Source organism: Amphiprion ocellaris, chromosome 19 (assembly GCF_022539595.1).
Source record: "Amphiprion ocellaris isolate individual 3 ecotype Okinawa chromosome 19, ASM2253959v1, whole genome shotgun sequence".
NCBI classification, from domain to species: domain Eukaryota; kingdom Metazoa; phylum Chordata; class Actinopteri; family Pomacentridae; genus Amphiprion; species Amphiprion ocellaris.
Window position 1 is genome coordinate 16690979 of NC_072784.1, and position 12811 is coordinate 16703789.

At 38.8% G+C, this 12811-nt stretch overlaps 1 protein-coding gene across 4 annotated transcripts in view; it reads left to right on the forward strand.

Annotated features, from left to right (window-relative positions):
• LOC111574869 (protein shisa-6) overlaps positions 1-9325 on the forward strand; it is a 94599-nt gene extending 85274 nt beyond the window's left edge. For all 4 annotated transcript variants that reach the window (XM_023279674.3, XM_023279676.3, XM_023279675.3 and 1 more), the window contains one exon: positions 4528-9325. In XM_023279674.3, coding sequence (XP_023135442.1) covers positions 4528-5135 — 608 coding nt within the window. In that variant the 3' untranslated portion in view covers positions 5136-9325. The remainder of the gene's footprint in view (positions 1-4527) is intronic.
• Positions 9326-12811: the final 3486 nt, after the last annotated feature.

A 12811-nucleotide genomic window follows, 5' to 3' on the forward strand; every position in this document is an offset into this window, starting at 1 on the left:
CTTCTGTTTCAGACTCAGCAGGAGCTCTTCAAGATTTTTGCAAACCTGAATCAAATACAACCTTTAAAGATTCCAAAACAAAAAAAAAATCTTTTAAATAAATCTACCATTTTTGCTCAGGCTTCAGATCCTTCTCTTGGGACCATTAGTTTTTTATGTGTCACTTTTTTAAATGAACTGATTTCAGACAAGCTTACCATTTTGAATTACTGCAGCGCAATGAGATCACCAGAGAGAGGCACGGTTTGCTTGGATTCCTCCTGTCAGAGCGTGAAAACTTTAAATGAACGGCACATTTTTCTCTCACCAGCTTTTATCTTAAAGACGCAGCACTCAGATGTGCATTTCTTTTAATGCACCCAAGTGAACAGACACGAATATGTGCTGCTACGTTTGTCATCTTTGCTGCCTATTTGTCAGTTGAGTAATTCAAGCACTACAGTGGAAACACACTGGATGCTTGCTGGTGTGTTATGTTGTGAGTCATCACATTTAACAGATTTGCTGAGAGGAAATGTATCGAAAAAACATTCCCTTCAGGCTCAAGAAGATACTCAGGGTTTAATATGACATATCAGTGAAAACATTGCAGAGTCCTATATTCACATACAGAATACTTGTGCTGTACTTTCCCTTCAAAGCATCATTAGCAGAAATGGATGTGATGCATTACAGATTTTCAAATTGCAACCATTCGAGGTCCTTGAATCTTAAGAGAAGTTACACAGAGAAACAGAGAAAAAGCCATTTAAATGTGTCATTGGTCCCCTTTTTCACTATGTGTTTATGTGATAGCAAAACATGCATCAGTGCAATCTCCTTGCAGCGCATTCAGCGTTCTTCTTTTATATGTTTGCCTCTTCTTTCCCTTATCAACTCAGGGCTTCGCTCTTATCTTGCTGGAGTCTTGTACACACACAGAAAATCACAGAGATGAATCACGCTGAACTACAAAGAAGCTTTCTGAATTTGAGGCAGGAGCCTAGCAGAATTTGTCAAACCAGTGAGCAAAGTCGTCCCTTGAAGAAAGACCTTCAAGAAAATAATAATAAATATATATGTTCAAGCATGAGTGAGGTCTTTGGAAACAAGCCTAAAAGTAATATAGTTAGTTGTTTTTTTTAATTAAACCATCTGGAGAGATGATGATTACTAAATTTAATTACTCTGGTTTATTTGCAATTTAAAATGTGCAATTTTAACTATGTGTGGGTCTTTGTGTGTGAGAGATCCACTTGTCCTTCCCCGATGTCAACGAGACAGAGACTGAAGACACTGTTCTAAAGTAACCCTTTTAGCTCTTCCAAGGAGGCAGCAAAAGCAGGAGAAACAAATCTTATTTGGTTCTGTTGTCTTTCACCTTAATCACCCTAAAAGGGATTAAAACACCTTTCAGAATAAACAAACCACCTTTAATCCCTCCAAAAAGAAAAAAAAAACTAAATTATATTGCCTCTTTCCCTCCTTTAAATTCCACCACTCTTGCTCCAAACCTCTAAAGATCACTTTATAATTGATGTTCCACCAGTTTCACGAGTGTTAGTGCATTATATGATTACAGTCTTCTGTGATCAATAGCTGACACATAAATAAACTGGCTGCATTGAATGTAATCTAGCAAAGTGGGAGCTGGGGTTTAATTAGCCGTTGTTAGCAATTTCTTGTGTTTGTTGCGCCGTTTCACGTTGGGGACCCTTCAGCCTCTCCCAATCACGCTAATAGTAAAGTGCTGCATTTATCAGTGCCGCAGAGACGAGATCGAGCAATATTCCTCTGCCTTCTTAAATCATTTACGTCACTTAAAGTGTAAACAGAGTAACGTGTATACACTCGTAAAAAGCGGGGCTTAAATCAAATAGCAGCTGAGGCGGTTATCCAGGAAGAGGAAGGCATTTATAGCCTTCGTTTATAACAATGGCACAGAGAATAAGGTCCACTGGTCTCTGATTCATGCACATATTTATCATGTTATGACAAGGAGCCTCCCTGTTTACTGATATGCTCATGTTTTGATTTTCTGATTGATGCTGATTACTGCTGATGGAAATTCAACACTGCCTCCATGTATGATACTGTCATGATAAATTCAGAAAATTGTTTTTCCACAGCACTAACTCTAGCCAATCTGTATTGACATGACTCACTCACACATATATATATATGTATGTCTTTGTATACATGATCATATATACAGTCCTTTGAAGTTTTCCCTCTTTGTTGCTTTCGACACTGAACCCTCACTACTTGTGTGAATTCTAGTCTATATATGTATATATACATGTTCATATACATATATCATATGTGTGTGCATTTATTTGTGTACGTATACATATGTGTGTATGTATATATATATGTGTGTTTGCATATGTATGTATATATTTGATAATTACGGTATGATATAGTGTGTTTTTCTGATAACAGCATGACATATTGCTACCACTTTACCATTTGAGTGTATAATCACTACAGATCTGTTACGGTGACTGGTTACTTCTGTTTGGCTTATGAATGGAGCTATGGGCTGCGGCTTGTTCATTGTCTGTATCCTTGTAGCCTCTGGTTGAGTTTGGTTGACATTTTCTGCCATAATGTCACATCTAAACCAGGCCTTCAGGGAAAAATGCTGGGGCACAGAGCCACAGGCCAGAGTTGGGCCTCCTTCATTAGAAATGCACAGAGCAGTGGACATAAAAACCCCTTACAGAGGGACAATAAGGTGACCTTCTACATCCAGGCATGACACCTCTCCCAGAGAGACAAGCTTCCAGACAAACAATTCCCATCATCCCTTTTCTCCATTACTCGGTGAAGCGTGGTATAGTCCTAAAGTGGCAATTCGACCTCCATGTTCTGAGAATAATTAACCACTGCAGAGGTAACAACCCCTCGGCTGCAATAGTTAATCAGAGCTTTTTGCGTAGCCTTCCCCTGTGTGCCAGCACAGCCAAAACACAGGTAGAGATCTGCTGAGAGCCGCCTGTGGTTCATACTGCCGTAATGACTTTATCATTAGGAGTGTGCACACGGCACTGAGACGACATGCTTTCTGGCAGAGGACTGGTTGTCCACTCAGGCACCATCAGCGCATGAACTGTTGAGTACTGTGGTATGCTGATGAGTCCTCTCCATGCTGAAGGGCACTGCTGAGAGCTTCCTGTTTTCCATGAAGGAAAAGGACAAAACAATTCAAAACAGTTTGAACAGGACTCTGCAGCTGCTGTGGTGATTACAATTATCACTTCCAACCAATTTTTTTTTCTTTTTTTGGTACGCAAACAGTTGGATCTGACACCACAGTTGACCAGAATGTTTTTTCCATTTGATTTATTCATGTCACTAGAGATACACTGTACAGCAGCTCATCTGCGTTGAGCCTCCCAAACACCAGGCTCTCCCACTAATCGATCAGAGCTCCACACAAACACAGTTGAAACAAAGAGAAACTAGTGATTTTGATCAGTAAGGAGCCTTCTTCCAATTGTGTGTCAAGTTACAACATTGGCCAGAAAATTGTGCTTTTCTTTCCTTTTCCTTAAAGAAATTTGACCAAAAACCTCACAGTACTGGGCCCCTGCATGCTCCTGCATGAATTGCTTTTATGCAGGAGCATAGAATGCACACAGAATGGATAATTTCTAAGACAGATGTGACTAATAATAAAGTCAGCTTGTCCAGAGATGTATTCATTCAGCTCAGCTGTGTTGAGGCTCCCAAACCCCAGTGTTAGTCCAACCTGCAGGTGCTTTCCCCCTCGGAAAACACAGTTAAAACAAGGGGAAACTAGTGATTACACTCAGTAAGGAGCCTCCTATCAGCTGGGTGTCAAGATACAGGTTTGCCAGAGAGTTTTTCTGGAGGCGAATCAGGAATACATGTAGCCACTGGAGGAGAAATATTTGATTTCAAAGCCTTTTCCTGAAAAAATTTGACCAGAATCTATCATTACCATTCTTTTACATGCTCTTGCATGAGTTTCATTAACTGGGTGTGTTTTGATTAAAGAAAAGTGCCAAACCTAACAGGGGAGTAAAGGTTTTCCTGCCACATGCAACTTATAAATCTATGAAAACCCAGACAAAACAAAGGAAAACTAGCGATTACGCTCAGTAGTTGGCTTCTACCAACTCAGCATCAAGTTACAAGGTTGACCAGAGAGATCTTCTGACAGCTTTCAGGAATATATAAAGCCACTGGAGAAAAATGCTTAATTTTCTATGTGACTAAAACCTGATGGTACCAGACTTTTGCATGCTCATGCATGAGTTGCATTAATTATATTTCTTTAGATTAGGGGAAACATCCAAACTTAACAGGAGAATAAAGAATTTCATACCACAAGCTACTTCTCCAGCTATTGTGGAGTATTCTAGGAAATCTGAGAATCCTTAGAATAGAATGCAGAGTTTCTAAAAGTAACATAACAAATGATAAAGCCAGCGTATCCAGGGATGGATTCATTCAGAGCAAAGCCAGTAAGTCTCGATAGTGTTGTGTCTTTCTGAGTACCTTTGTCTTCTAACTCCTCAGGTGATAAAGACATAGACGATTATTACACAAGGAAGCATCATCATCCTGACTTTGGCGGTCGGGGACCAACCCACATGGTGAAGCTGAATACAGAACCCCAGCAGCACCACCAGCAGCGGCAGCGTCCCCGTCGGGTCCAGAGGGCCATGTCCCAGGACCATGTCCTGTCTCCTCCCAGGACGCCTCGACGTGGAGACTATGGCTTATCTTCATACGGTGTGATGGCGGCAGCAGCCTATGGAAGCAGTCGCCACCTCTCAGAAGAGCAGCTACTTTCAGCGGAACGCCTACACTCCCAGGATCCTTTGCTGTCTCCGGCGATGAGGCGCGACAAGTTCCGGGAGAAGGCCATGGCGCGGGCGTTGTCCCACGCCGACATGCTGATGCCCACCACGCCTGTCATGGACCGCCACAAGATGACCAAGATGCACTCGCAACCCAGTGCCTCTAACGACTCCTACAACACGCTGACAGTCAACCACCAAGCGACCACATCTAAACGGCAGGCGTTTGCTTCCCGACGAACACACACGGTGGACCACCTACAGTACATTCCTGGCCACCACCACACATACCGCACTGCCAGTAAGAACGAGGTAACTGTTTAACTGCAGAGTGGACGGATTCCTGACACACAACCACAAACATTTACAGAAATCTACAATATCAGCAAGTCTCCTTGGTAAAACTGTTCGGTCTTCTCGTCAAAACAACCTCCTACATTAAAAAAACTCTTCCTGCTTTTTAGCACAAGCTTTCTGTGTCATGCAGATTTTGGGTAACTAAAATCCACCCTGGCAAAGACGTTTCTCTCTTAGAGCATCATAAGGGCTTTGCGCTTTGACACAAAGATCCTTCATGTCGGACGTTGTCGACAATGTGAAGAAATATTTTTTAAACTGGACATGAGACTGGAAGAGAATTGTATCAACTTTATAAATATATAAATACACTATATTTACTATTTGTATTTTCAGTCCTTGTTATAGCTTTAGAGATTCTCATTAACTGATGTAAGCACTTCAAGTGGTGCCTCTTGAAATTGTCCCATTTCAAAGATGAAGTGGATTTGTGGGTTAAAAAGCACAATTTATGAATTCCCTTTTTTTGGATTAAGTTTTTCTCTTCTTCTTTGGTGAATGGCCAGAACATATCAGCTTATTAGTGAAAAGAGAAGCAATTTCTGTTGCATACAATAGATGATTGTAAATAGGCTATATTAGCAGCATTTAACAAGAAAAGCTGGCCCTCTGGCATCATTATTTTGTTTAATTTCCCTCCCACCTGGAATCTATTATGGATTCCTATTTAACAATTTTGATTTTAGATAAGGCAAAGTCCCCAAATTAGTATTATTTCCACAGATGTCTGCAAAATATGTGGATCTAATATGTATATGGGGAGTATTTTTTTTCTTTTCTAACTGTGCTCGTAGCATAGAATGATTGCGTGCGAAACAACCTTTTACCAGTGTCGATTGGCAGCTTCAGTCTGCAGATATAAATCCACAGGTGAAAATGGAGCCTGATGTTCATTTGAATTTGCTTATTTTTCATTCATGCGTTCCCTTGCTTTGTCATCCACGAAGATGACCCTTCCCCTGCCTGTCCTGCTCGGTTTGTGACTGGCCAGCTGCTTCCATCTCTACATATCAGGTATTCAGTGTCTGGGAGCTTATAGGTCAAGTTCTAGTTTTGTGTCGATGTGATGACTGAAACAATCAGTGCTAAAGAGGACGTCATAGTCGCTAGTCAATCAAGCATTAATTAAACTGTGAAATGTTTGTCCGGATGTTTTCATTAAAGCAATGCCTTATTGTATGGATCCCATATGCTCTTAATTGAACAATTATGCTTTTGTCACGTCTTGTTGTCTTAGCTTTTTGTGCAATATAATTGATTATAATTTACCAGCAGAACCAGCAGTAAAAGCATGTAGTGATAGAGGATACCGTACATATACCTCAAAAAGACTAAATTCGATTGAAGAGGTCTCAAACTTTAAACAATCATTAGGTACAATATTGTTCTTATTCTTATTGGAAATTTGTTAAAGTATGCACATTACCTGAATTAGCATTGTTTAAGGTTTATGGGCTCATAAATATGTAAGTATACAGTGCTTTTATTTTCAGCTGTTCAATCAGATGAACTGGAGAGTAGAAGTCTTTACTAGTTCTCTTGGTTCTTAGTAATGAGGATCCAGTCCAGGAACTGTGCTGGACATGGTCCAAATAATATACAGTCCAAATGAGTTGGAAGGAGCTTTGTTTTATGGCTGCAAGTCTTGGATCTGTTTCAATGACCTGGTTTGCACTTGGATTTAAAAAGCATTACAGCGATCCAAACACTGAGACTGCTGAGACAAATCGCCCTTCACACCTTTGCCTATCAGCCCCGTCCAAAGTGTCCAACTGACCACTTGTGCTCAGATTATTACCTACATAACTTCTGCTAGAAAGTCAAAGGGCCGCATGGACAGCTATTAGGTGCCAGATTTGTTTCCAAAATGTTTCAAGGACTAATATAGATGTACCTATACTGGTGGGATAAAATCATTCACAACTTGCAAAAGATTGCAAGATAACAACCACCACATCCTGCATTGATGACGTATTTCCTGTATTTTACTGTAGGTCCTTATCTGGGATGCTTTAGGATGTATTACAAAAGATATGTGATCAAAGCACATCCCAGACCACCTAGGTTTGAGTGATGAGATTGCTATACACCTTGATTATTTACACCTGTACTTTGCTCAGTGATCTGATAGCCCCAAGATGCATTTTAAAACCGAATGCAAACAGAGTCAATATCGCACCACTTTCCAGCAATGGAGGCTTGATGGGCATCGAACTGCGTAGTGTCATAATAGAGAAGTGAAGAATCCTCTCCATCAGGAAACCAGTGCTCGTTAGACCCTCCTACAACCACAAATGGACAAATGTTCTTTCTTGTGGGCTATATGCTCTTGAATATCAAATTAAACAAACATGGGGGATCAGTTCTATTAAATTCCATAAAAAAGTGTAAAATATGTTTTTAAATATGTTTGAGGAGAGATAAAAGCCATGCAGCTACTGAATCTGTCTTCATTCTCGCTTGATAATAACTAGTCTTAAAGTTTTTCAGGAGTTTCCAGAGGCGGCAAGTTGCGGTGGACTCCTCTGTTTTGCTTACACTATCCTAGACCTTAACTTCACGCAAATGAGAAGTGCTCAACGAGAAGCCCCACTTCTTGAAATGCAACACAGCGCTACCAGAATGAATCACATGGCTCCTTACATAGACAATGGATTGGAAGCATTGAGATGACAGATCCTAAGGACACGTACCATTAGTGGTCCCAGATGGGTTCACCACAGTGTGTCATAATCACAAGAAAAATACATTTTTGAGACAAATTTCTTCCTCAGTGCAGAAAATGTTAATTGAATCACTTTTCAATTACAACTGCAAGTTAGTTGGTGGAGCATCATGCTATTTCCAGACAAAGGAACTGTTTTGAAAGTAAGTCATGTTGTAGCTGTGAAGTCCTCATTCCAGGCAATTAAGCAAATATGTCCAATGTTCAGACATTTTAAGATAGTTAAATCCCAAGTGATGAGTATTATGTCCCAAGTCAACCCATATTTAGTTACAAATTCTTAAGTTAGGACAATGAAGATTCATGCTTCTTTAAAAAAAAAAGAAAAAAAAGCAATTATTTGATTTATTGAGTCAGTTTCCAATGTGTCCAAAATTTTGGATCCATGAAGACTTTAGCTGGAGAGTCCATAAGCCTTCAAAATAAGGGTTTACCGTTTGAAGGTCAAAAACAGTCCTCAGAACAAAGTTTCCCTAAAATGCCAAGAATTATGAAGTTTGCAAAAACACTTAACAGATTGACCTTATTTTAGACATCAGGAAAATTGCTGTTTCTTTGTATATTGAAGTTGTCAGCCTCTGTATATAAAAACTTGAATACAGTGTTACTTGTGGTTTGAACTGTGTAATTTAAATGGCAGGAAAGCAGTGTCTCATTGCACATAAACCTATGACTATGTTTAAATACGCTCATGTCTTGTTGCACGTTTTTCTTAAGTAGACTCCATTTTTCAATAACAACGAATTCATGATTTATCAGTTGACATTGTAGGGGTAAATGGAAAGTTGGCCAAATGTATCAAGAAATGTATTTCTTTAACTTGATGTGCCACTTTACTTTTTTTTATGCCAGGTCTGCATTTAATGATGTCAATTAGAGGTTGTCGTTTTTCCAGGATTACTATATTTGTACATGTGATTTGTTTCTTTCTTTACTGGAGAGTGCTTGCAGAAAATGAACAACATTCGATTGCTCTGGGTGAGGGAAGGGTGTTACCTGTTCAGTAGACTGCTTTAGACTGATATCTGTATCCATCCACCTCGCTAAACTAATCTCACAAAACTTCTGCTCCTTCTTTTCACTTAATTAATAATGATGTCATCCCAAGAGCCTTTTTCTCTATGTGCAATATTTCCTGTTCATGCAGTATAACTCTAAAAGCCACTTACTCTTTTTAAAACGTTGTGAGGTTCATTTGCTGCCATAAAGCCTTTTGTTGTCCTTTTGATTTTAGGATTGTATTGTCTTTCATAGTCGAAGAGGCATTTTTTATAATACAGATAAATGTGGTGTGAATGGAAAAAGCTGTCTGTGTAATTGCACAAATAACTGGAGACTAATTTAAAGGCTTCAAAACCACAAAATATGACTGTTCTTGAGCATTTTTGTTTCTTTACAGATTATTAAAGCACATCATGTGTGTTGTATAACATCGATTTAATCACTTTTTCTTTCTCGCATGTGTGAAGTAAGTAGCATCAAATAACAGATTTAGTAAACAAACTGAATTATGATGACTTAAACAGTACGATGAAGTTAATGTTGAGCCACTGGTGGGTGATAATGGAATGTGAAAGGGAAGGGTTTTTTGGATTGAAGCTAATATTTTCATTTGTTAACATCCTTGCAGCTCATTTCTCTTTGTGAAAAGTTAAAGCTAACTACTTTGTTAATCGTTCACACCCTTGTTGACATAAAAAAATTAATCAAACCCACCAATGTGCTCAGTCTCCATAAGCCTTGGTAAGATATGCTACAGCACTATTTGCACATCATCAAGATTTGAAAAAAAAATTATTATTCTGGATGTGTCGATAATTCCTATTACCCGAACACACATCATCATCGATTAGCCAACATTAAAACCACCTACAAGTAAAGTCAATATCATTGATCATCTCATTACAATCCAACGTTCTGCTGGGAAAACTTTGATCCTGGTTCTTATGTTGATGTTACTTTGGCACATACCATCCACCTAAACATTGTTGCAGACCAGACACATGCACAGCAGGACAATATGTCTTGCCACACTGCAAAAAACTGCTCAGCTCAAGGAGCACAACACAAAGCCCAAGGCCTTCAAATTCCTCACATCCCAATCAGATCAAGCATCAGTGAGATGTGGCAGAACAATCACAATCCACGAACCTATAGAACCAGACACCACCATCCCTGTCTCCCAATAAATACGTTCTCATACAACTTCACCACTCATTTAGCTTTTGAAAGACATGTATTTTCCTGTGAAAAAAAGACTGTGACAGAGTAGGAAAAGAGTCACAAAATAAGTTTAAAGAGGTAGGAAGGGACCATTTAGTTAGCAACTAAATGTTCACCGAGGAGACCAGTGTTTGTGTCCCGTATGGGATCATCATTTTCCCACGTAGTAGTAGAATGATGGGTCGTTTCAGGCGTTGAAACTACATCATAGAAATATACCACCCTTTGGCTCAGGTGGTAGAGCGGGTTGTCCACCAATAGCAAGGTCAGCAGCTTCATCTCTGTCCTGCACATGCTCTAAAGTGTCGCTGGGCAAGACATTGAACCCCAAGTTGGCTTCAATGGCTGGCCAGCACTTTCATGGCAGCTCTGCCACCATTGTCATCCTCTTTGTAAAAACTAGCTAAGCTTAAAAATTGCTGCAAGTGTAGACCATTTATCATTTCTTTAACAATGATAACTACTTGTTACAAGCTTGGTTAAGTTAAGGCACCAAAATGACTTGGGTAGGTTTAGGAAAATAGCTCCTATGAGGTTAAAATATGACCTTTTCACAACACATTTGAAGCTTCTACTCCATTTTCTTGGTTTCTTGGTTGACAAGTCCTACCCAGTTTAAGAGATGATTAGTTGGCTGAAAAGCAGCAACAGTAAAGGAATAAAATAAATGTAGAAGAAATGTTGATTTAAAGCATATTCGTGAAATGTCACAAACAAAATAATCAGTCAGAAAATATATTTCCCTCAAACTGTCATTGAGAATGCAGTTAAGATGTTTTGGAACATAAATTTTTGGAGAGAAGGCTGGACACCTCAGAGGTCATGTGTCCAGGCTAACTGCATTGGTGGCCTATACAGCATTAAGCAGGTGGTTCTAATGTTGAATAATGGATAATTAGTGTGTAGGAACACTGTTCTCAAAACACAGAAACGGTGACCCAGAAAAGGTTCTGGATATTTTCTGGAAAAACAAACTGACTATAGACCGAGTTTCATGAGGTAAGACCTAATTTTCTCAGCTGGCTTGAACTGATTATCATTGTTGCAGAAGTAAAATAGTGAAATATAGAGGTTTTGCATTGTGGCAAGGTTGCACACTCTCAGAATATACCTATATATCAGTGTTTTGGGATGTTCAGGCATATTAGCAAGTGCACTAGCTACCAGCTTTAATTATTAGAAATTACAGTAATGTGCTAAATATTACAACCAATGATTGTATGGTCCAGCCTTGATTCCCGACATTTTTATTACACTGTGGATCTTTTGACTGGACCGACTGCATTTAAGTAGAGGTTTGGTCACAAGTTTAAAGTCTGAGCTGTGGCAAAGTTTTGACATTTCATCAGAAAGATGAAACAGCATAAAAGAATTATTACTTACAGCTATTGCACATACCAGACATGTCTTTTTCCTCTTTCAGTTTTTAAATAAATGAGTTATAAGTAGTACATGTTCATGCAACTGGAGGAATTTAATCTTACTGTTGCTTTTTTTCACTGTTTCTTATTAAATCAAAAGATTTATTTTTGCATTTAATCAAAGACGAGTTTTAAAAAACTAATCCCAGGTTTATACAACCTTAAACAATGTGATTGAATGCGATCCTTCAAAAGTTGTGCTTTTTATTTCTTACTCCATCAATAGACTGATTGAATTAAAACAATCCCAAAGCAACATTTTCTAAAAAATCCACTCTATCTTTAATCCAGTTAATCTTTAAATGTGATTAAAAGATGAGGTGAGAAAGTTAACTTCCTCTTTTGGTTTGTTGCTGTTCCATCTGTCATTATTACGTCCAAGAATGAAAGTCCATCCCTGCGACTGTGTGCGGAAAGTTTTTCCTCAAACTCTCTTGGAGAAAACAGACTTTCATACAGTCTGTCAGTCTTCCGTGACTTCTCTTGTCACTCTGTTCTTTGCATTCTTTTGTCTTGAAATTGGATTTCTATGTTTTAAATGCAACATGTCTTTCCGCTTCACTTTTTTTTTAATAACACTTTGACATTGAGGTGGTGCAGAAACAATTTTACAGGACTCATAGTTAATACCAACTCAAAGAAAAGGATTTTAAGGGGTTTTCTGGACTTTTAGTGTTGCTATAGAGCTTCTGCATATCATCATTGTAGCTCTGAAAAAGACCGCACGAGTCACAAATGTCATAGAAAGTTTAGCAAAACTTCAGCCAGTCTTTTTACAGGTGTTGGTTTTTCAAACTGTTCCTGTCTGTGCTGCTGTCAGCTGTCATTTCACGGTCAAATTCATGCAACCTTACGCATTGTTCTTCACTCATTCTTAATCATTTAATTACTCTTTGAGCATCTCTCACATTTGAGGCTGTCATCTAAACAAAGTCTTCTGTACAATTGTCTAGAGATAGATGATGGATAAAGCCCATATCAAGGAATCTGAAGAAAGGAGCACTTTTTTTTAGTAGCACACATCAAGCAAATCTCCATAATTAAGGAAAAATTCTGCTATACAAGCTCCTCCAGGTAAAATAGTACAAACAGAAAACTCGTATGGTTTCCATTTACCATGATTAATCTACAAGAGAAGTCTGTCAGATTATTTCCCTCAGTTTAAGAGTTTTTGGATATGCAATGTTTATTTTTTTAGGAACATAGAATTTGTTGACATGCAGCCTCTGCATGGGCACAGTGAATTAAGCAGGGAACCAGAAAAATCACTGAAA